Source organism: Diplotaxodon limnothrissa, linkage group LG9, assembly GCF_057381915.1.
Source record: "Diplotaxodon limnothrissa isolate DT_005_m linkage group LG9, D_limnothrissa_male_GT1.1, whole genome shotgun sequence".
NCBI lineage: Eukaryota > Metazoa > Chordata > Actinopteri > Cichliformes > Cichlidae > Diplotaxodon > Diplotaxodon limnothrissa.
This window is the reverse complement of record NC_140604.1, coordinates 24,552,982-24,578,651: the sequence shown is the minus strand read 5'-3', so window position 1 is coordinate 24,578,651 and position 25,670 is coordinate 24,552,982. Positions and strand designations below refer to the sequence as shown.

The 25,670-nt window shown below is 42.0% G+C and overlaps 3 protein-coding genes across 5 annotated transcripts; 2 read left to right on the top strand and 1 right to left on the bottom strand.

The window, feature by feature from the left end:
* The first annotated feature begins 972 nt into the window (after positions 1-972).
* Positions 973-13,371, top strand: csrnp1b (cysteine-serine-rich nuclear protein 1b). Its single transcript, XM_085362900.1, has 5 exons — positions 973-1,226; positions 7,350-7,548; positions 9,313-9,572; positions 9,668-9,964; positions 10,069-13,371. The coding sequence occupies exons 2-5, from the start codon at positions 7,368-7,370 to the stop codon at positions 11,059-11,061; spliced, it is 1,731 nt and encodes a 576-aa protein (XP_085219026.1). The 5' UTR covers positions 973-1,226; positions 7,350-7,367; the 3' UTR covers positions 11,062-13,371.
* A 1,892-nt stretch (positions 13,372-15,263) lies between these two features.
* LOC146625596 (elastase-1-like) lies at positions 15,264-16,949 on the bottom strand. Its single transcript, XM_085362321.1, has 8 exons — positions 16,887-16,949; positions 16,702-16,796; positions 16,454-16,560; positions 16,179-16,307; positions 15,920-16,056; positions 15,685-15,827; positions 15,425-15,574; positions 15,264-15,337 (listed from the first exon to the last, which is right to left on the bottom strand). Exons 1-8 carry the CDS (start codon positions 16,918-16,920, stop codon positions 15,320-15,322), a joined length of 813 nt encoding a protein of 270 aa, XP_085218447.1. The 5' UTR covers positions 16,921-16,949; the 3' UTR covers positions 15,264-15,319.
* Positions 16,950-18,458: 1,509 nt separating this feature from the next.
* LOC146625595 (Golgi reassembly-stacking protein 1-like) lies at positions 18,459-23,711 on the top strand. 3 transcript variants are annotated; one of them, XM_085362320.1, is made up of 9 exons: positions 18,459-18,595; positions 19,137-19,217; positions 19,784-19,987; positions 20,751-20,837; positions 20,950-21,080; positions 21,179-21,293; positions 21,677-21,788; positions 21,880-22,002; positions 23,370-23,711. In XM_085362320.1, the coding sequence occupies exons 1-9, from the start codon at positions 18,530-18,532 to the stop codon at positions 23,636-23,638; spliced, it is 1,188 nt and encodes a 395-aa protein (XP_085218446.1). In that variant the 5' UTR covers positions 18,459-18,529; the 3' UTR covers positions 23,639-23,711. The 3 variants fall into 3 exon arrangements, with proteins under 3 accessions (XP_085218446.1, XP_085218445.1, XP_085218444.1); XM_085362319.1 differs by having other exon boundaries at positions 21,179-21,317; XM_085362318.1 differs by having other exon boundaries at positions 21,179-21,323.
* The last annotated feature ends 1,959 nt before the right edge of the window (positions 23,712-25,670 follow it).

The following is a 25,670-nucleotide window of genomic DNA, read 5'->3' as shown; positions in this document are numbered from 1 at the left end:
TATGGTCCTAAAAAGTAAACAAATGAAAGAAGGAAGGAAAGTAAGATGAAATTAAGAGGAAACTATCACCCCAAAAATAAACAAATGAAAGAAGGAAGGAAAGTACAAATGAAGTTTAGAGGAAACTATTGCACTGAAAAAGACTTGAGGGAAGAAGAAAGGAAAACAATATGGAAATTATGAGGAAACTACAGCCATGAAAATGTAATAATAAAAACACCTATTTCTTTTCAAAGAAATAGGTGTGTACATCCATTACACAAGATGGGCATGCAGTTTCTGGGGCTTTCAAACTCATCTCATTGCCCTAAATAAACATCAAGCCACTCAAGTTACTTTGTTAACCAACTTAGTTAACTAAACTGTTTTCACCATGTAATTTAAAAAAGAAAAGAAAAAAGAAAGAAAGAAGAGAAATCATTCCAGGACAGTAGTTGTGATTGGGTTATGATAAGAGGTGGCGTTTCCTCTAAAGCCTACTTCACTTTTGCGTTCCATGTAAAAAGAAACTGAGTCAGAATTTCATGCAGCTTACTCAGTGTTTTCCTTTAACTGGAAATAAGCCACAGCGTATACAACATTTAGGCACCACCCACGTTACAATAGCAGGACTTTTATCTGCCTGGTGATCACACAGTTTGTGACTGCTCATCAGCTGCTAATATAGAGAGGAACCTGGGGATTCCTATAACTGCCTTTAGAGTGTATAATAGTGAGTATGTATTTAAAAAGGGTGATAAAAAAGAAGAAGAAAAACGTATTTTATTGTGTTTATTTCATCAATCTATTACTACTACTCCCAGGCTATTATTATTATTATTATCATTATTATTATTATTATTATTAGTGACCAATTGAGTTTTCTCACGCAGGTAGTAAGGGCTCAAACCAAACACAGAAGGACGGGCAGGAAGCGGCGTGGGCAGCCTCCTTGTGTCACCGCCTGCGTCAGACTAGACGCCAGGAGGGAGTTTTCCACTGACGAAAAAGCCTGCGCTTCTCGGCAGTCTGCTACAGACAAGGGAAGCGCTTCAGCTGGTACGGACCCCGTGCGGCAGAGAGGCACAGACAATAGGAGAGAATAAAAAAAAAGGCTGTGTGTACGCGGGGGATAAGCGCTACGTTTATTCGTGCCATTTGGATTACTTCCACCGTTAACACCCGTCGGCTGTTTTACCCAGCGTGACTATTCGGTGACTGATGGTGATCGGATACTTGAACTGGTGGTGAGTACAAACAGAATCGGGAGTTTCGCTGCTGGGTTATTGAACACCGTAATTTACGCGTTCAACCTCAGCGGAGGGAAGCAGGGGGGAAGCCAGATAGTTTGACTGTTTATTCTCGTGTGTCAGGAGTCGTTTAAATGCCCTGTGCGGTTTGTGTCTATGCGTGTCATCTCTGGTAGGGTTTTATTCGCTTGATTTCTTTTTGAACACTTTGCCTGACGCTTTATTGGAAATGGACGCGGCTGTGGTGGCCCCCGCTAGTTAAAGTTGAGTTTTAATGAATTGTTTTCTGGTGGCAGCACACGGGTGCTGGTATTCACGGTAACTGGAAAGAATTAAAGTCATTTAACTGATTTTCTTTTTAAACGCGAGATTCCACGACCCGCTTCATTCACTTGGTGATTGATTGATTTATTTGTTTTTAGATCGATCGCTGATTAATCAGCGTTTTACAAACTTCACGGCTCACGCCGGGAAAGCCGTGCTTCCCACCGCTGTGGGTTTTCGGCTGCGGATTCATTTAGGTGATCTGAACTGTTGATGAGGTCGGCTTTGTGTATTCAGCCCGTGCGGAGTTGTTCTTGTTCACCTCGGCGGCGCTGGTGCGCCTCTTGTAACTAGAGCGACTCCTGAAGGCACTACATCTGAGCACACAGCTGACAGGGCTGCTGTCATTAGAATTAGCATTAATCATGAGGCATGATCGGGTCAGCTGGGGGAGAGAGCCGGCTGGACTCGTACGACGTGCCTATTCGACCCGATATAATTATAGGTTTTTAATTTGGGGGGGGATTTTAGCGATTTGCCACATGCAGGTAACAGTTCAGTCTTTGAGCCAGGTGTGGACAAGGAATGCGGAGCTCCTTCATTGTTTGATCAGTTTTCCATCACGGCATGTGGACCTTTCTCTTCTTTCTTTTAAAATGCGTAAATGACTGAAGTTTCTAATTCATTTAAGTACTATAAAGAGAAAATGATGTCAATGTGGTTTATTTTTATTGTTATTCTCATCCAAAGGTCTTGATTTATTAATGTTATTATTTTTTCCAGGTATAACACTGCCCTCTGGGGCTTTTATTTATTTATTTAATCTCTGGACAGTGTCTGTTTTCGATAAAGCGCCTGAGTCGATTTAATCGTCTCTAGCGCGACCTCACCCGGATCATTTTTGGAATCATGTTTTTTGGAATTAGGCTACAGAGAGCTGAATGATCCTTTGTTTACTGAGAAGGAATACAGCACTCGGTGCTGTGCATTTAATGTCCAAGGAGGTTTCAGATGTGTTAAATAAGTCATTGTCTCTGCTTATTTAACATCATTTTCCATTTATAGCACACATTTTGCACCCACGTCCCTCTTTAAAATAACAATTGACCCGTTTGCTGCCTCCTTATTAAAACTGCCAATGCACTCCCAAATCCTCTCAAATGATTTGAAGGAATTCGCAGCACAGCGAATAACATCCCCACATCCTAACTGCCTCATCTCCATCGTGTGATCCTGCATTCAGTTTGCCTTGTGGTGCCTGCAGCTGTCAGACACAGCACAGATAATCTGGATGGCCACTTCCTGTGCACTGCAGTGCATGTTTCACAACCTCAGGAAGCTCATGCACACTTTTAGTATCTGTCTCCCCAGCTGGGAGAGGCAGCAGCCGCATGCTGGGTTCAGACAAGGTTCTCTGTGCCTGCTTCATTTTGGTCACGCAGGATGGCCCCACGCTTTTGTGCCTGGAGACGAGGGTGGAGTGGGGTGTGTGTGTGTGTGTGTGGAGGGGGTAACACGGAGCCTGCTGACAGCCTCCAACACAGCAGCCGAGAGCTCCCATCTGCTTTGTCCTCTCTCAGCATTCCATACAGCAAGTGTCCCAGACTGGAGCATGACCCCTGAACCCGAAGCCACTCCCCCTCCCTCCACCCAAACACACACCCAAAAGCTGTGTGTTTTCTGCTTGTGGACTGCTATTCTAAAGAGGTTTTCTCAAAGTTTGCTGCTGTGCACTTGGCACAGTTTCTGTTATTTGCAAGCGTGTTACAGAAAAATCAAAGCTGCATGTCATTTTGTCTGCACAGTGAATGCCATTCGAGGTAAAGAGTGGAAAAAACAGTTTTAGCCTTCCCTTTAAAGCAGGAGTAAAGCAACCCAAACAGTGGGTAAATAGTCCTCTGCAAGCATCACCTGGACATTTAGGTTTGCTCTGCATAACAGATTAATGGCAGCCTGGGGCGTGTGAAGTCCACGTGCAAGCTAATACCCTGTCAGGTGTGGCTAGGAAAGGTGGCTGGCTCAAGTGTCTAGTGGGAGTAGGACTTTCCAGTGGTTAGCAGTAGAAAACACATCTGGGTTAGATAGAGCCTGTGTTCTTCTTCCACTATTACTGCGGGAGCAGTGCTGCCAGAATGGAATTCCTGTGGCTTGGAAACATGACATTATTTATTTGTTTTGTACAGTCCTCCCTCCTTCTTCCCACTACCTCTCCTTTTTGGAATCGCGCTGTGCACGGGTCAAGGCAGAGGAACAGAATGTTTCTGTGGCACAGTCACAGCAAGCTTTGCGGCTTCGGTGAGAACAACAGGCTTATAGAGGAGAAAGCGGGAGCGCTCCCTGCATTGTTCCAGCAGGTGGAGCGCTTCTGACTAACAGCTGACTTCATAAGAAATGAGCCAGTGTTTCCCCCAGCTGTGCAGGAGCTGGAATCCAGCCCATCCGTCACCTTGACGGCTTTGATCAATTATCTCCCGTCCTCTCGGTGTCAGAACTGGAAGTGAGAGGTGCAGTACCTTGAAAGCCTGCAGGGGCTGTCCTGCCCAGCCACGGTTCTACACACACGGGAAGGCTCCCAAGCTTATCATTATCACATTTTATGAGCACTCAGTCAGTCATTCAGACACTGCACAAGGCTGTCAGTGTGCCATGTAAATGCTCCCGGCTGGCTAAGATTAGTGCAACTTGTCGCTCCCACCCACACGGTTATCAGCTGCAAAAGGGCTGGACAGGCGGTGCGAGGGGGCAAAGTCAACTGTGACTTGTCCTGATGGCTGAGGGGCAGACGGGAGCAGTTCAAACAGGGTGAAAGTTGATATCTGTGCAAAACCAAAGATGTGTATAAGAAAGCTTTTATGATTTGGTTCTTTTTTTGTGATTCTGATTAAACTAAAGCTTTCCGATAAGTTAGTTTGATAAGATTTACCGTGGCATTTTGCCTTTTAAAAGTAATTCAAACTCTTTTACATCCTTCTCAAATAATTGAATACTCTTTTATAAAAGGGTTTGAGGGGCTGTCTGCAGATTTAAAATCAAAATGAATTGAAATTCTAAAGTCGTACAAACAGCCCCGTAGCTGGATGTATCAAGATAATCTTATTCAACTGACATAGTTATGCATCTGACTTGAGCTGTGTAGTGCTTCTGGTGACAAATCTCCTCGCCAGAGATTTATCTTTCCAAGTCTGTGACAACTGGCTGGGGAGCACCTCGGTGGATGCGTCCTTTATCTGCCTGCCTGTGTGCGGTTGATGGAATGACAGTGATGCATAATTTAGCGCACGCTGAAAACATGCTGCGCTCCTTCTCTGGCTCGGCTGTCCGATCACATCCATTCTCCATTTAGAGCAGACATCCACAGGCACCGCTTTCTTGACGAGCCAGCGCCGAATTCCTCTCTTTTTATCTTTGTCCCACCCTTTTGCAAATGAGTCACTACGCAATGTCTTTTCTTTTTTTTTTTTCCTTTCTTCTTTTCTTTTTTTTTTTTTTTTTCACCCCGGGTCCCTTGTTCCATCCGCTGTCTGTGCTCTCTTGGCCTTGTTCAGTGGGTGCAGCGGCTGAGCAGGCTGAGAAGCTCCAGATTGACTACAAGCCGTCCCCTTGCCAGGATTAACCTCTCGCCATTGTTTCTGCCCGTTAAACAGGATTAACAAATCAATGTGTCAGGTAGACTGCAGTCAAGAGACAATGACCCAGTTCTGACACCACTGCCCCCCCCCCCCCACCACCACCTCTCTCTCTTTCTCTCTCTCTCTCCCGCACCCCCCCCCCCCCCCCCCCCCCCCCCCCCTTCTGCCTCACTGCAGCTTTTAATTAAAAAGACTTTGCTTAGCTGGCGCTATGCACTCCCTGGAGGATGCTTCACAGCTTTGTTTTTTTTTTGTGGGGTTTTTTTTTTCTGGGAACTGGAGCTGGGAATGGTGGCAGAATTGTAAGGTGAACCCTCGCGTGCTCTGCGTGCACAGAGACGTGAGCTTTGTGGTGTTTTTCAGAACACACATGTTGTCTGATAAGGGAACACACAAAGCAACAGATGCGGCACCCAGGTGTTTCTAAATGGTTTCAAGACAAATCCCATCATCATGTCATAATATTAGTTATACGTGTACAAGGCATTTTGAGATTATTTTTTTTGCACGAGTAAGCTGAAGGATAGGATGGGGGGGATTCAGTGCCCCCCTCCTTTTTTTTTTTTTTTTTTTCCTCCACTCTTATTGTCTGTGTAATGTGAAGGCTACAGTGTGGAAGGGAGCTTTTTTGTTTGTTGCAGCGACAGTGTGAGTTGGCTTGACCTATTGCAAGGTGATTCATTCATCAAGCGTGCACTGGGGACAACAATATCTGACCGCAGCAATAACAATAACCCCCTCCCTGTACATCTGCAAAGATGCACCCACTGCCTATACGAAGGTGTCAGCCTCTTGCCCTTGACTTTGCCTTTGTCCTTGTCATAAGGATTTTTTTTTTTCATAACTGCTCTCTGTTGCATGCAGAAAATGGCTCTTTTCCTTGTACACCAGCTTCCAGATCTTCTTCTTTTTCTTCTGTTCTTTGAGTAATGACATCCCGATGAGACAAGCAAGACATGCAGATCGCAGATGGATTCAAAGTTCCTATAAAGTCACTGGAGCATTTCTGACAAATTGGCTGTGTGCTAAAGAGCAATGGTCACATTTTAAGCTGTTGGAAGGATGTTTGGGTGTTTTACGTGTGTGCAGTACTGTGTTTAGTAAGAGTATGTTTTAAAAAATGACGAAAATCAAAGTGATTCAGCTGCAATGTTGAAAGATTTGTAAGCAGTTTGACGGTGAAACGAGGTAAAGCCTCCTTTTCCCATTCCACATCATCATCTGAGGGAGTGTCTGTGCTGGAGCACGGCCCGGTTGTGTCCTACCTCTCCCTTCACTTCCTTCCTCCACCCTCTCCCTCCCTCCCTGGTTAAGATAGCAGGGGCTCGTCCTTGCAGTGATGATAAACTGTGCCGTCTAGCAGCAAGCATCACCTGCTAATCTTCCCAACTTCTCAAAAGTTGGGAAGATTAGATTGTTTGGTGTTTGCTAAGGTCACGAGACACATTTGTATCCCTTAACCATAAAACACAAAAGCAGCAACCTTGCTTTTCATCAAATCTGCTCATTTGTCATGTCAGCGGTTGCTCTTTTTGAAATTTTGCCTGGAAAAAGACGGGGATTTAGTCGAGCTTTGAAAGTGTTGCTGCCCGACAAAAATAAACATTAAACACATCGACAAATCTTATACTTGGAAAGGTGATATTAGGCAATATTTTTAAAGATTAGAGGGCAGACAGCACTCCCTCCCACTGAAAGCATTATTTTTTTACTTTTCTATCTTTTACTCAGCTCTGGATATGTGGACAACAAAACATTCTGCCTATGCGTAGCTGCGCATGTATTCAATGACTTCTATGTGGACACGTTACTTATGACCAGTGGCAAATTGCCCTTGCTTTCCTTCAGACTGCATATTTGATTGCAAGGGCTGCTTAAAGTGACTGATTAGAAAATAAAATGTCAGGTCACCTCTGTTTGGTCGTCTCTCTTAATTTATGCGTTTGCTGAGCCGATGAGATTTAGAAGAGGGTGAAGGGTTCGCTAATTGTTGACTTAGGCAAATGGAACTGATTGATTGCTTCCTGTGCCATTGTTCTCAACTGAGAGTAGCAGGAGACTGGTATGCATACATGACTCACTTGTACCATTGATTTTGTTTAAATAAAAGCCTGACAATGTACAGTTGATAATTTATTGGGTTAATAAAATAAAGATCCGGTGATGATTTGTTAAAATAACTGTTAGTAATTTGCTAATTCGTCTCCTTCTCTCCTCCTTGCTGCAGATCTTTTGCGCTAACGCCATGAGTGGGCTTCTCAAGAGGAAGTTTGAGGAGGTGGATGAGGACCCATGCTACTCCTCACCGTCGCCCTCTTCCCTTTCCTCTGCCTGCTCAGGCTGGGACTCGGAGGCGGAGAGCTGCTTCTCGGACACCCTGGATTCCACCCCCAGCAACCCCAGCTCCCCGGCAACAAATTTCAACAGTGAGTATCTCTCTCCAGCGATAATAAATCACAGAAAGAGCTGATGGCACATGTTTTTATAATGCATTCTCTTGCCTTTAACATCCGCTGAGACTCTGATAACAAACTTAGATAAATGGGGGAGAGGTTAAGGAATTTAGGCAGCTGGAAGGCCATGAAACACTTCACAGAAATGATTTCAGACTTCTGCAATGAATACCTCTTTTGATTTCATGCCCTAAAGCTGCAAAATGGCTAATCACATTATGCACTGGCTGCTCACCTTGGCTGTGTCGCCACCTTCTTCTCAAAGCCCCGCATGCAGGCACAGCCTCACCTTTTCTTGCATGATGTGGGTCGCGCGGCCTTGGGCCGTTTTGTGTCTCGACCTGGGTGCGTCTGCTGAGCTTTAGGGGACGGACCGGCTTGGAAAGGGATTGCAGTGTACGGGAGAAGGGCAAACAGTTGTGAGGTTTCCAGGATGGTGGGGCAGGCAGCCAGGAAGAGAAGCATGGCAGGTTGCCAAGGCTGGGAACACACAGAGCCTTGTCTGAAGCCCGGGCGTGCACCCAGCACAGGTGCTGAAAGTGAGTGGGTGAAGGGATACAAAAAAAAAAAAAAAAGGGGGGGGGGGGGGGGGGTAGGACAATCAAGAAAAAAAGGCGTGCAGACACATCTGAAGGAGCAGATTGGCTGGATCATTATAATCCAGTGTTTACACAGAAATTGTGAAGTGACTGCTAGACACAGCAGAGAAGATGATGGATGTGAAGCTGTACCTTGGTAGTTTATTTTTATGTGTATTACCCAAAGCAGCAGATCAGACCACATAGTAGAACTATTGTGTGCCGCTTACCTCTATTAAGGTAAAAGGTTACTTTTCCAAGCTTCAGGTATCACACCAGCTTTCTGTGTCTTTTAAGGCCAGTTCAGGGCGAACTAGAAGTCTACAAGGATCTCCCCACCAAATAATAATTGTAATGTCCGACACATGTGGCTTGTAGATTCGAAAAGTTCTGGTGACTCAGGCAGAAGGGAAAAAGTTGCTTGTCTCTAAAAGAGTCTCTAAAGTTTTGTTGAATATTCCTGGGTGGAGGAAGTGGAATATATAATAAAACTTGAATAATTGGGCTTTTTTCCCACATATGGTTCTACTTTGGCTCCCATATGGTTTTATTGTATTTGTCTGGGTATAGAAAGATCGTGAGCACTTTTTAACAGCGAGAGAACCTTTGACCCGTTTCAGTTACTGGGCCATTTGTGGGGATTGTCAGCTAGCAGCGAGACCCGGGTGGGCAGGTTTTATTCTTGCCCTTAGGGCTACACTTCCACCCTTCACCCCCATCTGGAAGCCTCAAGCATTTACTCCCCACTTTTGTGATCCTGGCGGCTCTGTTTCCTCCACTTTCCTGGCCAACAAAGGGAAATTCCTGGGTTGGGTGTTTTGTTTTGTTTTTTTGTTTTTTTTGTCGCACAGTAGGGCAAGTTACAAAGCTAAATGGATTCTTGGGTTAGTGTAGGTTTCACTTTACAGGATGTAAGCGTGTTAGAGTCCTGTTAGCAGTGTCTTTTAATTGGGTACATGATAAGGCGGGAGCAATGAATCAGAGGGGTGTCCTTTTACAGTCTGTTCAGCAGCATTTATACACCTCTCAAGTACAAGTGCTGGGGAATTATGCCATCTAGTGGCACGAAAGTAAGAATCCCCCCTCTTTAGAGCATCCTCTCTTACTTGTGCATCATGTATTCTAATCCTGCCTCTTTTTTTTTTTTTTCCATCCATAGCAACGTCCATCCTTAAGAAATCCAAACGAGCGCGGCGGGGCAATGTGACGTTTGACCAGGTGACGGTGTTCTTCTTCCCTCGGTGCCAGGGCTTCACCAGCGTTCCCAGCCGAGGAGGATGCACTCTGGGCATGATGCAACGCCACAGTGCACTCCGCACATATTCGCTCGCAGAGTTTGCCGTGGAGCAGCGGCTCCTGCGTCGGGAAAAACTCCTCAACAGACTCAGGGAAGAGAAACTGGAAGCTCTCAAACTGAAGGTGTGCACCATAAAAGAAATGCAGTGGTTAAGGGATCTATGAAACTGTGCCTGTTCAACATGACAAATAAACTTTGTTCCTTTTGTTGTGTTCAGCTGACAAAAAATGGAACCCAGGAGAGCGAGGAGGCCGAAAAACTTACAGTGGATGACATCCCAGAGCAGGATATTGACATCAGTGGAGCCAACGTCGATGAGGGCTCTTTTCTCCAGCCTTACACGTCCAAGCGCCGCTATGCGCTGCTCAAAGCGGCTGGTGTGAAGAAGATCGACAAGGAGGAAAAGAGGCAGCTGCACGAGCTGAGGCTCTCCAGGGAGAACTGTGGTTGCGACTGTCAGGGGTTCTGCGAACCTGAGACTTGCAGCTGCAGCCTGGCTGGCATCAAATGTCAGGTAAGAGCCCCAACAATTTCATGCTATCAAGAGCACCCGGGCAAGACACAGCAACTTAGGAGTTTCTGTTGCATGATTTAAGAACTTTTCTTTACTTCTTGCAGATGGACCACTCCTCTTTTCCATGCGGATGTACCAAGGATGGATGCGGAAACATGGAGGGCCGCATTGAGTTCAACTCCACCAGGGTACAGACGCATTATATCCACACTATAATGAAGCTGGAGCTGGAGAAGAGGCTGGAGGAGCAGTCCAGCACAGAAGAGGATGAGGAGAACACAACCGGTGCCACCCCCTTACCAGCAGTGCCCTCCTTCCCCTTCAGCTCAGAGATGACAGCAGCTGGGGAGAACAGCTGCAGCAGCGATATGACAGACTTGTCGGACTCTCAGAGTGAGGACTCGGAGGCAGGCGAAGGTCCGTGTGAGCCCAGCGCCCAGCTGGATGTTGATGAGAAAGGCCTGAGCCGCATACTGTGTTTCAGTGACACAGAAAACTGTTCGAGAAGTAGCAAGGACAGCGGCGATAAGAGCGACAAAGACACTTGTTGCCCAGAGCAGCAGCAAGAGCAACAGCAGCCATCTACGGAGGCGTTTAGTAGCTTTAGTATGGTGGACTTTGCAGATGAGAATGACAATATAGACGCTGCACTGCTGGACTCTTCGGACGATCAAACAGACAATCGAGCAACAGCCATTTCAGAACTTTTGGATGAGAATGCCAACCAGGGAAACGCTCTCTTCCATAGCTGTAGTGTTCCACACACGCCCTCTCCCACAGTCGATCGCTCAGCTAGCTACGACATGGAGCTGAGCCTCTCGTCTGAGTCAGACCTGGAGTTTTTCGATGGCTTCCCCTGTTTGGGGCCCACCTCCCTCTACAACTCCCTCAAGGAGTACGAGCACATGGACAACTTTTTTCAGTTTCAGTTGCCTAGTTATCCCAGTTTCCCTGCAGCCAGTGACCCAGGGACCTGCCTCCTGGAGTCGCTGATTGGCCTTTCAGAGTCCGTCCCAGAACCCCCCGCCACTTTTACAGACAATCAGCTGTTGGAGGAAGCCATGAAATTGTCTGTGATGGAGTCTGTGAAAGTTTGACCCACGCAAGGCGAAAAATTTGTGGACAGTGCAAGAAAAACGCAGGTTTGAAAATGCACATAAGATGTCAAAGTGTTGGAGGAAGCTGTGATTGCGTTTGATTTTTTTTTTTTTTTTTTTCCCTCTCGCCTAATAAACGTTCAAAATTCCAGACTTGCCTTCAAAATTGTAAGCAAAGCAGTTTGGAATGATTGCTGTGTGAGACGGCAGCTAGTGTTGAAAGAGATACTAAACGTATATCAATTTGATCAGGCATATTAAAAATAATAATAAAAAAGATGTGGTGGCTCTCAATTCCTAAGAAAGCTTGTTTAACCAAACCAAGATCACCAACCATACGCTAAATGGGAATGAACCCTCTGGGGCCAGGTTGGGAATCTCAACACAGCTGAATGTGCACCTCAGGGATTTTTTTCTAGCTTTTGGAGGCAATGTACCTTTGCTGTGATGGCCTTCATATGAAAACCAGAGTCAAATGGTAACCTGTTCGCGCCCTAGATTTTAGGCTAACACCCGGACGACTTGAGTAGAAGGGGTCCTCCTCGTGTTAAATCCTAAAGCTAGTGGACTCTTTCTCCTCAAGATCTCTCCCAAGGGTCTTTTATGGTACAAATAAAATCCCTCTAAAATCTCCTTGATCAGCACTTTATCTGTGAAAAAAAATAGTTATGTATGAATAGGCATTGTTTTGGTCGAACGGGATCGATTCAACAGTTAAACGCTAACATGACGGAGTTTCATATTTATGAGCAGGGTAACTAGATATAATGCTCATGCCATTTAAAAGCTGTAGCTGTATTGTCTTTTTACTTTTGTTTTAAATTATTTCCTTTTATGAATTCCTTTTATTTATTTCTGATGAAGCCTACTTTCACTCAAGCAGCACTGTGGTTTGATATTTCACCTGAAAGTGCAATCTTCCTTCCTGTTTTTTTTTGTTTTTTTTTTGTTTTGTTTTCCTTGTCCATATCACATTTAGGCATTGTTATGGGAAATGGGATCACAAGTCCATCAGCAAGTATTTAATATCTATTCTCTTTTACAGTTTAACTATTTTCTTTTTTTTTTTCTTTTTTTTGGATAACTTATTATGTCATTATTTCACTAGTTATTTAATTTAAGACGCCTGGCAATAAAATGGGGTGTTGTAAAGTTTACTGGATGTGCCTGCTTATCGGGGGGAGCCATGCATGCTAATAGAGTGTGCACAGCGCTTCCATTTAAGCTTTGGGACTGAAAACTGTGGAATCTCCCTAATCACTGAAACTAAATTATGGTTCTGTTGTATTGCTGCCTATAATGTAAACATAGAAAATTACACTAATATTTTCTAACTAATTTATGTAGAATGACAAAAGAATTCTAATCACTGACAAATTGAATATTTTATTAAGCAAAAGCGAGTAATTTTCAATCTGGGTCGACCTTTGTAATATATGAATTATAGAGAAATGTATACTTATGAAGGTTATTGCTCTCCAGCATTCTGAAGTATTTTTCATAGGCAGCCTTATGGTTCAATATCTTAGAGACATGCCACTAAAACTAAGTAAATTGCGAAGATCAATTTGATTGTACTCTGAATTTCTTTGGAAGTCTGTGACTTGGCTTACGATATGTTATGACTTACACATGTAAAGGGTTTTTGTGCATAAAAACTGCATATATTATACAATTTTTATCGCACGCGCAAACCCTGAAAATTGAAGAGTTGCCTCATTAATTATTGAACGAGACCTTTCAAAGGTGATTGTGCTGTCACCTGTGTGAAGAGCCGAGGGACACTAGAGAGTCAATGTACATATCTCACCCTTTCTACAGCTGTTTCAACAGCCTTTCTGGACCCTTTAGAAATTATGCATGCAGGTCCTGTTTGTTAAAACTTGTTCTGATTAATTGTATACTTTGAAAAAGTGCCGAGTGCACATTTTGGAACTGTATTATTCGCTTTTTTGCCTTTTTTGATTACTTTGAAGTCCATCCAATATATGTTCTTATGCCATGAAGAGGGCACTCATTTTTTTTTTTTTTGCAAGCAGGCATTTGATTCTCTTGTATAAAACATCAAATCTCATGAAGAAATGGCAACAGTGAGTGTTCAATGTAATGTATTACAGTACAATTTATATTGTTTTCAAAGAAATTGTCTTACTTTTTTTGCCTTTTGTGTTGTACATATTTCTGCTTGAATGGTCCTGCAGAGCAAACAAAGCTGCTTTAATTTTTTTTATTTTTTTTTTTTACATACTCACACATTAACCTGCTGTTCAGAAACAGTGTCTTTCATCTACGCCATTTTGACAGCCTGTCCCTCCAAATAATAATAATAATAATAAAAAAAATGTTTTCTAAATCTTTGACTGTTTTTTGTCTTTGTAAAATGCTGAAAAGTAAACTTTTTGCATTGTTGGGGGAAAAAGCATGGACAAAAACTCCTAGGGGTATTATTTCTAGCTTTCTTTGGTGGGAGGGGGTATACTTGATATATTAATAATATATTTTAGCGAATAAGCCAAAAATGTGTTATAATTGGTTTAACCCTTTCTAGACCAGCAAATAATTGCAAGAAGTGTAGCGGTTTGCACATCTGTTTGCCAAGCAAAGGGTTTCTGGTTCAATTCCAGCCAGAGACACAAACCCTTCCTGGGGTCAGGGTTTGCATTAAACATGTGAAGCTAAAAGTAGCAAAAGTAAAATAAGCACACTAATGTACTTTCAAATTATGTGTAGCTCAGGTAATCTACAGTACACTGCTACTTTACACCAGTGGTGGTGAAACCTCTAGCAAAGGAAAAAAACTAATTGTGCTCTCCATACTGCAGTTTTTACCACTCATTACAATAAAAACACAGGATCCAAGTTAATCTAGTTGTTCATTAGAAAAGAACAACGATTACATTACAATTGACAATTTGTTACTAGATCTGTCAAACAGGACGTATTTGGTGTTTTACACAAATGTGTAAACCCTGGGACGACCGTAACGTTTAGTAAAATGCTTCTGTGCGAAAGTTCAGGGGACAGACGCCATCTTTACTTTTAAGATTAGACTTAAAGCTAAATCTGAAAGGACTGTGATCCTGAAGTATCCCTTGGTTATGCTGAAGCAAGCTCAAACTGCTGGGGGACTTCCCACAGGTGCTTATATGCCACGGCTGCATGCCTTTACATTGTGTCATCTCTCTCCCATAGTTTGTGTTTTTTCCTGTCTTCCTCTTTCCCAATACAGCTGCTCTTCCCTGAGCCTGGTTGTGCTGGAGATTTTTGTCCTCTTAAAAGGGAGTTTTTCCTTCCTGGCGTCATGTAGTGCTTGTTCATAGAGAATCATATGACAATTGGGGTTTTCGGGTCTTTACGTTAGAGTAAAAAGAACCTTGAGGCCTTGTTATGTTGCCAAATGAATAAACTTGAACTGAATGAAAAATTCAGAGGGATCTAATTGCTTACTAAACTTTTTTTTTATATTAGTTTAGCTTCTATTTGGGAAACCATTAAGACCATTTTCTTCTACTGTATTAAAGAAAATTGACATTTCTCCTTAAATCTATTGAAACAACATTCCTGTTAGGTTCTAATGTAAACCACTGGAATGTATCTGTGGTTTTTGGTCTCCATGGTGTGGAGAAAAACACTTTATATGATGTCATGCAGAAGTCTCCTGACTACTACCACAAACATATGGCCAGAAATTCCAGACAAGAAGGAAATGTTGAGCCTATGACTACATATAGCATTTGGCCACAATTAAAAAGAGAGGGAAAAAAAGGTTTTCTGCTTGTTGGGACAGGGTGTTCAGGTACACCATGCAAGAATATTCCAGTTGTCCTTGTAATTCACTGCTACTTAAGCCTGTTTTTTTTAAAAAGAGGTTCTCAGTTTGAAACATCCTTAGAAATTTTCCATCAACTAAAACTGTGGTTCGGGAGGTCAGGAGGTCACAACCGTAGCCGCTGTGTTGGTATTCAAACAAAAACTGTGGCACATGTATGGACTGGTCGCAAAAGGAGTACACCAACAGCAAATGCATTCAGTAGAAAATGTGTTTCTGAAATTGTGGGAAAGTACCGGAATGCCATTAAAAGGATCTGATTCTGAGAGAAAAGCAGGACGTTGTTTGGTCAGAACATGAGGTGGTTTTGCCACCCTTTGGCAAATTCAAGAACTACAGGCAAATATCTGCTGCGCAGAACATGAATGAGATGCACATCAATTTTATTTTGCAGGTTGCATTTGAGAATTGTAAGGAATGCGGTGCCATTTAAGCAAGACCCATAACCTGAAAAAATAAATAGATAAAATAATGAGTCACGCTTTATAAGATTATAGTCGCCAAACAAAAGCACAGAGGCATCAAGAGACTCACTGAAAACATCCAGTCTTCAAAGGAAGAGACTCTGGTGAAGACCGTGGGTTTGAACACTTGGTTGCACATACCAGATGGGCCGTAACTGACAACACCGTGGACTCTCCAGGCTCCATCAGTAAAGCAGTTCAGAGGACCTCCAGAGTCGCCCTGGGACAGATAACAATAAGAACATAGCGTGCAATGACTGTGAGAATGTCTTAACACAGTATTGTTGTTAACAATATGATAGTTGCAGCATGAGGCGAAACCTCCTCTACCTGGCAGCCTGCTATGATCCCATCCCCTCCGGCACACACCATGGTTTCTAGAGCAATGCTGCCCCACCACTCGGGCTGGGAGCAGACCGAGTGCTCCACCACATTGATGGGAGCCACCTGTAGGATGGCAGGGCTACCTCCATCTGATTCAGTGGAGAAAGAATGCAGGAACCTTTTTATTACATCCACATATAGGGTGTGTATATGTGTACATTTAGCACCCAGGTGTACTCACAGTCTACTAATCCCCAGCCGGTGATGTAACAGGTGAAGCCATGAGGCAGTGTCTGGTCCGGGTAGGGGAGATTAGCTATAGCCACGTAACCACTGTTATAGATGGGACCAGCGAGTCTCAAGAGAGCAATGTCATTTCTAAGAAAAAATAACCAAAGATAGAGTTGTATAATTTTAATAGTTGCTTGTTTGCTGAGATTAACATTTCATATTTAAATGAGGCTTAATTGAGAGAGGTGATCTGACATGCTGCCACTTACCCATAACGAAGATCACCATTCCAGCCAGGGTGGACTGTAATTTTTTCCACATGGATGAACTGCTCACTGCCTTCTAACTTATACAGGTCATACTCACCCACCACTACACGGTACTGACTAGCATCTGGGCTGAGAAGGACATGGAAAAAACATAAGTACAGTGCTTACTTACACTCTTTTGTTCAGCCCAGGAGACACCAAGATCGACTTTAAAATATTACAAAATGCACAAAGGAAATGGTGTCATTAAGAATAATCATGGTCAGAGCCCAAACCTGAGGATGCAGTGAGCTGCAGTCATGATGTGGAAGCTATCAACAACAGATCCTCCGCACATGTGGTAGAATGAGCCATCATAGAATTGATCATACTGCACAGAAACCTGTGAAATATTAAAGATATATGAAAATATGGTGGAGATGGAGTTTTTTTTCTAAATCTAGTATTTTAAAACTACAGTACAAAACCTATTTGCATCAAAAGATAGAAAAATAAAAATATCATTAGTGTTCAGAGGATTTACCTGCCATTTCCATGTGTTTGGTTGAGCATTACTGCCGCCTATCACCCTCTCATTGTCAACTTTGTAGTTGAGAGGTTCTTTGGCACAAATCAGCCCTTCAGCACACACATGGACAGATGTGGTAATATAGTTTTAACGTTCAGAAAATATAGGCACAGAAAATTATTTAAGTCAGGTGGGCTTACCAATACAGGACAGAAGAAGCACAAGCCGCATCATGTTGGAGCACTGATGACAAGCTGCAGTTTGCTTTTATACCCATTTGAGATTGGGAAACCGGGCAGATGTTAAGTTACCAGCCAGTATCAATAGTCCATGTGGATCAATTCACATTAAATGTACTGCTATGAAAAGCTGAAAGTTTGAGAAGTGTGAGACTTTGTGTGGCAATCCACCACTGTGTGAAACTCTTACAAATACAGACTTATGTACATTTGCATTTCATTCAACTCAGAAAACTTTAAGGACAAGAGAACTTTATTAATTAATTAATTTATTTATTTATTTTATCATGGTGGGAAAAGAACAGGTGCTGTCTAGTGATGGCAGAGTCGACCAAACCATCTGTGAAAGGTGTGCATTCAAGACAAATATTACAGCAGATAAAAGTCTGAAATGATCGACGGCCAAGGTAAAGAAGAAAATGTTCCGCTGCCTTCTGTCTGTACACTGTACACTCAACACAAAACAGACAAAAGCAGAATATTCAATGAAAAGTTAAATCATAATTCAATAAAAATACACACGTGTATTCATTATAATAAAAAATGTACAGTATAACTACCGTATACAAAAGTGTATACATGAGTTCTTTTTCTTCTGCTTATCTAATTCTCGGTCATAGGGGAATTAGAGCCTATCCCACTTGTTATGGAGCAAAAGGCACAGTACACCCTAAATGGATCAGTCTATCACAGAGATACAGACGTCCATTAACAGTCACATTCACATCTATGGATCTAACACATTCACACATGTATTTGGACTATGAAGCCAGAGTGCCCACAAGCATGCAACCTCACATGACCTTCTTGCTGTGAGATAACAATGTTGACCATCACGATGTTTTTATTTAAAGATAGAATAAATATATAAATGGCTTCTCCATCTTCAAAGGAAAGATGCCATACAAAGTTAATTGCATCGTTCATGAGGTTCACTGTAAAAATGTTTTTTTCTTTGTTTTAGACTTAAATAAAATACTCTCTCTCTCTCTCTCTCTCTCTCTCTCTCACACACACACACACACACACACACACACACACACGTGTGTGTGTGTGTGTGTGTGTGTATTGAAGCTCCCAGGACCCGAACTTGAAGGACAGACGAGGGGCGAGAGGAATATGAATAAGAATAGTATTTCGTTTTCATAAATGTTGTCATCTTTAATTACTTTTCCCACAGACATGCGCAGTAAGGCAACAAACTGTCAAATCTATGTAATATTTATTTATTTATATATTCGGTAATTTATTGTTTTGTTTTTTTATTGCTTAAAATATCTAAATACTTAACAGGAAGTGGCATTTTTTTTATGAATGAGCATGGCGTTATGTTTTGCTAAGCAACCGCGTAGAACACCCTGTAAAGGACGGCTAATCGAACTCAGCTTGTTTGCTGCTGATATGAAAATCGGGAAGAAGAAACTCGATTTTTCTGTCATCATTATTTATAAGCTTTGTCTGGCTCTCCAGCGCCTGCTGTCAACCTATGTCAGCTGCTGGCTAGCTAGCTTGTATGCGGAGTGTATGTACCAGTAATGACTCCTGAAATAAGTCTGCTTTAGTGACATTTAGTCAGAACTAGTAAAACGTAACTGCTGAAGGCAATGGGGCTACCGCAGAGCTCGTTACTGTCGGACGGAGGAGCTAATTGTGGATATCATGTCCACGGGGTACGTTAGAAAGTAGTGCAAGGTTACACGTCACGCGGTTTGTTAGTCCCTATAGCTCACTTTTCATACATTTTTTGCTTAGTGACTTGTTAACTGTGCTTTGAACCATAATTGCTGCTTTATCTATCTACGCAGAGCCTGACTGTAATTGACAGGTTATCGTGTAACTGTAGTTACTCGTGAGCTCAGCTTGAATGGTGTCCGCCCATGATGATGTTGAAGATGAGGTGGCATTTGGCACACTTCCAACCCGCGTGCCTTTGTTGGGAAATGGAATAGTTTAACAGTCACTATAGAAACTTTCTTTAGTTATGGCACGTTTCAAAGTTGCATATAACATATTAACCGCGCGAGAAAGCGGGTACCTCGTCTCATTGAGAAGTCCCAAATTTTGGACACTGCAATATCTTAGGTTGACACACGGGGGGCGATAATATCACTGTGCTGTTTGTCAGTCAAACCAAATGTCAAGTTTTCTGTTCTGTGTTTTAAATTATTATTAATATTTTTAATTATTTAAGTTATTTTATTTTATTCTCAGGTTCAAGAGGACTCTCCTGCTCTGAAGGCTGGTCTGGAGCCTTTCTTTGACTTCATTCTCTCTATAGGAAACGCCCGACTTGTGAGTAGACTCCTGTGTCACTACACTCCTGGTTAAAATGAGTAACTAGGTGTCAAATATTGACTTCTTCTATCTTTATGACATTTCAGGTATGAATTGTAATTGAAAATGACGAGTTGAGGACAAAATGAAAATGCCAAAAAAGCCCTGCAACGTAGCTGTGAATGTGGCATATATTCAATTGTATTTGAAAGTATGCTAAAAACTAAAACATTTTTAAATTCTAAACTTATTTTAAAAGGCGTTATGAAGCTGAATAACATATTTATAGATCTCAATCAACTTAATAGGACAAAAGCAAGTTGTAGTCTGTTTTGAAACCATCTTCAAGACCCATTTTTCTGTATATAAAGCAAAGTACTCGGCAGGTAGGACACAGCAGGCAAACACCGATTTCCATAATTTTGAGGTACTGCCTTTATGAGATAATCCAGTGTTTTTCAGTGCTTTATTAATAACCTCATTTGGAAGAGTGGCAGTAATTACATTTCATGTTCTTTTTCATGAAAGAAAACGCATCTGCACAGTTGCAGCTGGAGTAGCCCTTTTTCCTTTTGTTTCTCCAGAATAAGGAAAACGACCTGCTGAAGGATCTTCTGAAGGCAAATGTGGAAAAAGCAGTCAAACTTGAAGTGTATAACTCCAAAACCCAGCGTGTGAGGGAGCTGGAGGTGACACCCAGTAACATGTGGGGCGGTCAGGGTTTGCTGGGGGCTAGTGTCCGCTTCTGCAGCTTTGAAGGAGCCAATGAGAATGTGTGGCATGTCTTGGTAAGTTAAATCTACCTGTCTTCGCTCAGGTTTCACCCTTTGCTGGTTACTGTAGGTTAAAGGCCTTTGCACACCGAATGTATACGGAAAAATGGCTAAAATTCTGATTTTAGCCATTTTTTCTAAAAAAAAAAGCCTGTTTTGGATCCAAACCTGCCGTATAACAGATAAACACAACAAAAGTCTTGCTTTGTGTGAAAAAATGAAGTTGAAAGAAATGATGAGATGATTCTGATGTTTCTAAACAAGAAAAAGAAGAAAGTGAGAATCCGGGTTCATCCAATTCTCAGGCGAGGACAGCAGCAGGGAAAATTTCTTGGTTTGATCCAGGAGTTGAAGCTGTATCTCGACTGCTTTCTCTTTTTGGCAAAATTGCAACCACATCTGAGGACGTACAGAAATAATTTTAGAGAGCTGATTTAGCCGGAGCAGTGTCTGGCTGTCTGTCTGAGGTAAAATAGTATTATTTTTACTATTTCCATATCATTGCACATTCAGTACTGGTGCATACGCTGAGCAATGAGCACACTTGTTGCCAAATGTAGTGGTCTGATTGGTCAGATCTGTTTATTCCTATGTGGAAAAATATGAAAAATCGAGCTTGATCCGAACTATAAAAAAAATAAATCCTGCAAATTTGAATTGAACAGTTGCCTTAAGAATAAGTGAGTCTGAAAAATCATTGCATTCTGTGTTCAAAGGCCTTAAAATTGCAAATGTTAATAATTTTGGTAGATTTTAGAATTTTTAAAAAAACTTTTAGGAAGTGGAACCAAATTCTCCCGCCGCTCTCGCAGGCCTGGATGCATACAATGACTTCATAGTTGGAGCTGACCAAGTGTTACAAGATGTAAGATTTCTTGTCTTTTGACTTTTATTCCAAATAAGAAATAATTGTTTTAACTAGCAGACATTATTAAAAGAAATAACAAAAACGTTATTTTTGTGTGAAACGTCTGCAGTCCGAGGATTTCTTTTCTTTGATTGAAGCCAACGAGGGGAAACCTTTGAAGCTTTTGGTGTACAACACTAAGACGGATCAGTGCCGAGAGGTAGTGGTGACTCCTAACGGAGCGTGGGGAGGCGAGGGAAGGTTGGCATTGATTTTTTTTTTTAATCTTTATTTAAATCAAAGCATGTAGATAAATATTGCCATGTCAACACCCATGGGTTTTTTTCCCTATTTTTTAGCTTAGGCTGTGGGATCGGCTATGGATACTTGCACAGAATTCCAACTCGTCCAGTTCAGCCTAACGCCCAGAATAAAAATGTTCTTCAACCAGTGCTCACTGGCAGCAGTGAAGAGGTAGTTGCAACCGAGCACACTGAGGTGAAGGTTGTTGTATCTTATTCTTGCTTATTTATTAAGCTGTGCAGGATGTAATGGCATCTATTGGTAGCAAGGGATCATGTTGAGAAGTACAAAAAGAATAATCTTTTTTATGGCTTAAAATGAGACCTACATATCTACTACAGGAGGGATCCACCTTCTACACTAGCTCAGTTTTTTTTCAGTCGGGGGTGACGACCTAGTATTCACTTACATTTTTAGAAGCGGAAGGTGAGGCCAGGTGTATTGACTTTGTTGTAATCTGCAACCTCACCACTGGATGCCACTGTATCCCACAAACTGCTCCTTTAACTGTAACTTGCTAGAGGTATTTGTGACCTCCAGTTTTCTCTCCTTAGGTGCCTTCTACCGATGAATGTAGCCCATCCACCGAAGCAGCACTGAATCAAAGTGAGAAAAGCATGCAAGATCAGTCTTTAATCTCACCCACTCAGCAGCCACCAGACCGAGGTAACAGGATCACTTCAGGACATTTTCATCCATTTGACACATTATGCATTTTCACACGGAATAATGGGCATTTGCTTTGTACTTATTTCAGATGCTTTCACCATACTCGATGCACCGACTTCAGATTTATCAGCCACTGTTTCCACTAACGAGGAAGGCAGCAGCTCCATGTTTGCTAATTATGGAGATGACTCAGGTGATCAGAGTAGCTTGGGTAAGTACTTCATACGTGATTAAATTGTGTGGCTAAATAGAGCAATTACGTGTTTATGATGGCATCCCGATTGAGAAGAAAAATAAGCACGATTAAAACCAGCTATTGTTGATACGCCTCTCAGTTAAGGAGTCATTTAATGCAGTGGTTTTGTATTAGTCTCTTTTACTGCAGAATAAAACTACTCCAGCCAAATGTGTTAAGTGTTTTTTCACAGATATACGTTTTACAGCAGGTAAAGTGGTCTATACTGAACACTTCATTAGGTAATGGATTGGACCCCATTTTACCTTGAGAACATTTTTAATTCTTCATGGCAGAGATTCAACAAGGAGATGGAAACATTTGTCAGAGGTTTTGGTCCATATTGAGATGACAGCGTCACACAGTTGTTGCAGAGTTGTGAAGTCCATTCGACTAAGATCTGGTGACTGGGGAGGCCATTTCAGTAAAATAAACTTATTGTCATGTTCAAGAAGGGAGTTTAAGATGACTGGAATGGCGCGTTATTGTCTCAGAAGCAGCCATCAGAAGGCGGGGTACTGTACTGATACTAACGAGCCCAAAGCGTGCCAAGAAATTTCCCCCACCGTCACAACACCACCACCACCAGCAGCATGAACAAGGCAAAATGGATCCAAGCTTTCATGTTGTTTGCCCCAGATTCTGACCCAACCAGCCGAATGTCACAGCAGAAGTGGAAACTCATCAGACCAGACAATATTTTTCAAAACCTCTATTGTACAGTTTTGATGAGCCTGTGTGAATTGTAGGTTCAGTTTCCCATTCTTAGCTGACAAGAGTGGCCTTCGAAGTTTGACACGTTGTACGTTCACAGATGCTCTTCTGCCTACGATGGTTGTAAAAAGTTGTTATTTGAGTTGCTGTTGCCTTCCTGTCACCATGAAGCACTTTAAATATTCTCATCTGGCATCAACAAGGCATTTTCAGCCAGAGAAGTGATGCTCACTGGGTATTTTCCCTTTTACAGAGAGTCATTTAAATCACCTTTCTTCTTCATTCTGATGCAGAGCTTGAACTTGAGCATATTGACCATGTCTATGGGTCTACATGCACTGATTTCCATGTGCCATGTGATATCAGTTATCAAGAACTCAGTTAGCATTTTAAACAGTAGGTGCAGGTCAGTCCTTTCCATCAGTGGTCACGGTCTGAAATGCAGCAGTCTGAGCTTTGGTTATGTAATCTATTGAAGTACAAAAGTCATAAAAGGATGCTCAGGAGATTTGATCTTAATTATTGTTAAATATCTCCTTACAGACCAAGGAAGTTGAGCAATTTCCCATGGTTTCACCATCCATAACCTTAACAATATTGTATTATTCTTTCTTTTTTTTTATTATTAGATTATTCATCTTTTGACCAAAGACCTTCATTTCCAGAGAAGCAAGGAGAACCAGACATCCAGGAACCTGAGCAGAAGCTCGGTATAGACCTGACTGCCAGCACTTCTCCTATCAGAGAGACTGCTGAAGACATGGCTGGCCTCAAAATTACCACCGAAAACCCGAGTATCACAACAATCCCCAAGGTACCAGATGCTAACTCTGAGCCCTTAAGCTCAGTTGAGGTTGTGAGCGAAGAGATGTTTGAGCCTGCTGGGCCAGGCAGTTAGCTGACTTTCATAAAGAATATTCAAGAGCACACCATGTTACAGAAAAGCTGCCGTTAATGATTGTAAGCTGTTATCACTGGGGCTGTTTTTTTTGTTTGTTTTTGTAAAAGAATTGCATTTGCATACCAGTGCCACTGCTGCATGCTAAATTGCACATTTATGTTGACTTGAAATTCTAGGAATGCATACAGTTAATACACATGAATGTATTCTGTAGTTTAGGCGTACTGTATGTTTCAACATCAAACAAGATGAAGCCTTAGTTAAGATGTCATGCTGCTTAAAACCATCCTGGTGTGCACATTAAAAGCCCAAGGTAAAAAAATAATAATTACCCTTACCTTGTTGCTCTTACAATAACCACTGTAACACAGTACACACACTGTAGATTAATGATGTTTGACTTAAGTGTCACACCTGGACTTCTTTTCCCTTTTTTAAAAAAGAGGTTTTAATTAAAGTTTGTTTTTACTTTCTCGTGGTTACTCATACAGAAGGATTTAATCGCAGGCGTTTCCTATTTAAGCCTTTTTGCCTTTAATCTTGGTCAAAATCTTCTGTCTAATGTGAATGAGTGGGCCGTGTGTGACGCAGCTCTCTGATTGTTTTCTGTTTCTTCTCTTTTAATCGATTTTAGTTAGATCATGTCTCTGATTTGTATGGAAGAATTGAAAATATACAGCTATTTATAAATATATGTTCAAGATGAACCTCCATGAGTCTGTTTTGGTTTCTGTTCTTTCTTTTTTTGGGCGGGGAGGTCCATGCTGTTGTTAAATCAAAATGTCATTAGACATATTTCCTGTGTCTAATATGAGTCATGTCCACCCAGCGGAGTTCATATTTTGAGGCAGCAGATGTCAGCAAACACCTCACGATACTTCTCCACTGAGCTGGCGCCAGTTTATCTCCCCTTGCAGCTCCTAAAATTCTGTCCAATCAGATTGCACATTTTCATATATTCAATGAGTCATAAGATGTTTCTGAACTTTTATTTTAATAAATCACATCTCATTCTTAAAATTATGCAGGAATTATTTATATTTGTTGTTTGATCCGGCTGCTTTCCTCTTCCTATTGACTTTGGATAATCCAGTCTTGCCATGAACAAATACTTGGTCAGTTTCAGGAACCTATTTAGCTGGAAAAGAAATAGTTTGAGGTTTCAGATATTAAACAATAGAAATTTACTGATGGGAACTTGAATGGTTATGTAGTCCATTATTTACATTTCTTTAAACTGATCCTATATCCAGCAATCCGTGTGTGATCATACGTGGGCTCCAGAAGCTATTGATCAGAAAACAAAGCACAATTTATTTTCATCACTTTTTATTGCTAGATCAGGACAACCAAATATTCTTTGGAAGTATGCCAAAAGAAAAAATGTAAATAAATAAGCATTAGGGGGAAGCTACAGTAGCAGACAGGGAATATGCCTCAATTATTTACCAGGGCACTCCAATCCTCCGCTGAAGAGGGGGATGGGCATGAAGGGAAAGAAAAGACTGTGCGTGGGGGGAAGAAAGACGAGAAGGAGATGGATTTGTCTTTTTTTTTTTTCTCCCCAGAATGAGAGCTGGAATGGCGTTCCTAAGGAAGCTTTCCTCTGGCACACCTGTGAATCTGTTGTATTTCTTATATAAATAGGAATTAACTTGGTGGCTTTGGGTCCACTCGCTGTTGGAGATTTAATAGCAGCAATGTGGACATCTCCCAGAAATGTCAGGCTTGTCAAATCAGCACGTTTTAAGTGCAGGGTTGGATGGTGTTTGCGGGTGTCCATTGTAAGTCTCACTCAGGAGGGGGAGATATGCTATTTCTTCTCTTCTATGTGAGGTTAGATGAAGCAGCCCAAGGCAAAAGCTAGCAGCTGCATGCCAGGAGGAGTGTAAGGAGGTGCCACCTCTGGAGGAACATGCCTTGCCTTCCTTTTTTCCTTTTTTTTTTTTTTTTCTCCCTGAGACTGTTTCAAAGGACGCTGTGACGCAGCTGAACCCACACGTCAGCTTAACTTTATCTCAACCCCTAA

What these genes read in the sequence shown, in the direction of transcription:
- csrnp1b (XM_085362900.1), top strand. Translation starts at nt 7,368, where the DNA reads ATGAGTGGGCTTCTCAAGAGGAAGTTTGAGGAGGTGGATGAGGACCCA. An exon ending in CCCGGCAACAAATTTCAACA is followed by an intron (nt 7,549 to 9,312) that starts GTGAGTATCTCT and finishes TTCCATCCATAG; the next exon opens with CAACGTCCATCCTTAAGAAA. An exon ending in TGGCTGGCATCAAATGTCAG is followed by an intron (nt 9,965 to 10,068) that starts GTAAGAGCCCCA and finishes TACTTCTTGCAG; the next exon opens with ATGGACCACTCCTCTTTTCC.
- LOC146625596 (XM_085362321.1), bottom strand. Translation starts at nt 16,920, where the DNA reads ATGATGCGGCTTGTGCTTCTTCTGTCCTGTATTG. An exon ending in GCTTCTTCTGTCCTGTATTG is followed by an intron (nt 16,797 to 16,886) that starts GTAAGCCCACCT and finishes TGTGTGCTGAAG; the next exon opens with GGCTGATTTGTGCCAAAGAA. An exon ending in CAAACACATGGAAATGGCAG is followed by an intron (nt 16,561 to 16,701) that starts GTAAATCCTCTG and finishes AATATTTCACAG; the next exon opens with GTTTCTGTGCAGTATGATCA.
- LOC146625595 (XM_085362318.1), top strand. Translation starts at nt 18,530, where the DNA reads ATGGGGCTACCGCAGAGCTCGTTACTGTCGGACGGAGGAGCTAATTGT. An exon ending in GCGTGGGGAGGCGAGGGAAG is followed by an intron (nt 21,081 to 21,178) that starts GTTGGCATTGAT and finishes CCTATTTTTTAG; the next exon opens with CTTAGGCTGTGGGATCGGCT. An exon ending in AGGTGATCAGAGTAGCTTGG is followed by an intron (nt 22,003 to 23,369) that starts GTAAGTACTTCA and finishes TTTTATTATTAG; the next exon opens with ATTATTCATCTTTTGACCAA.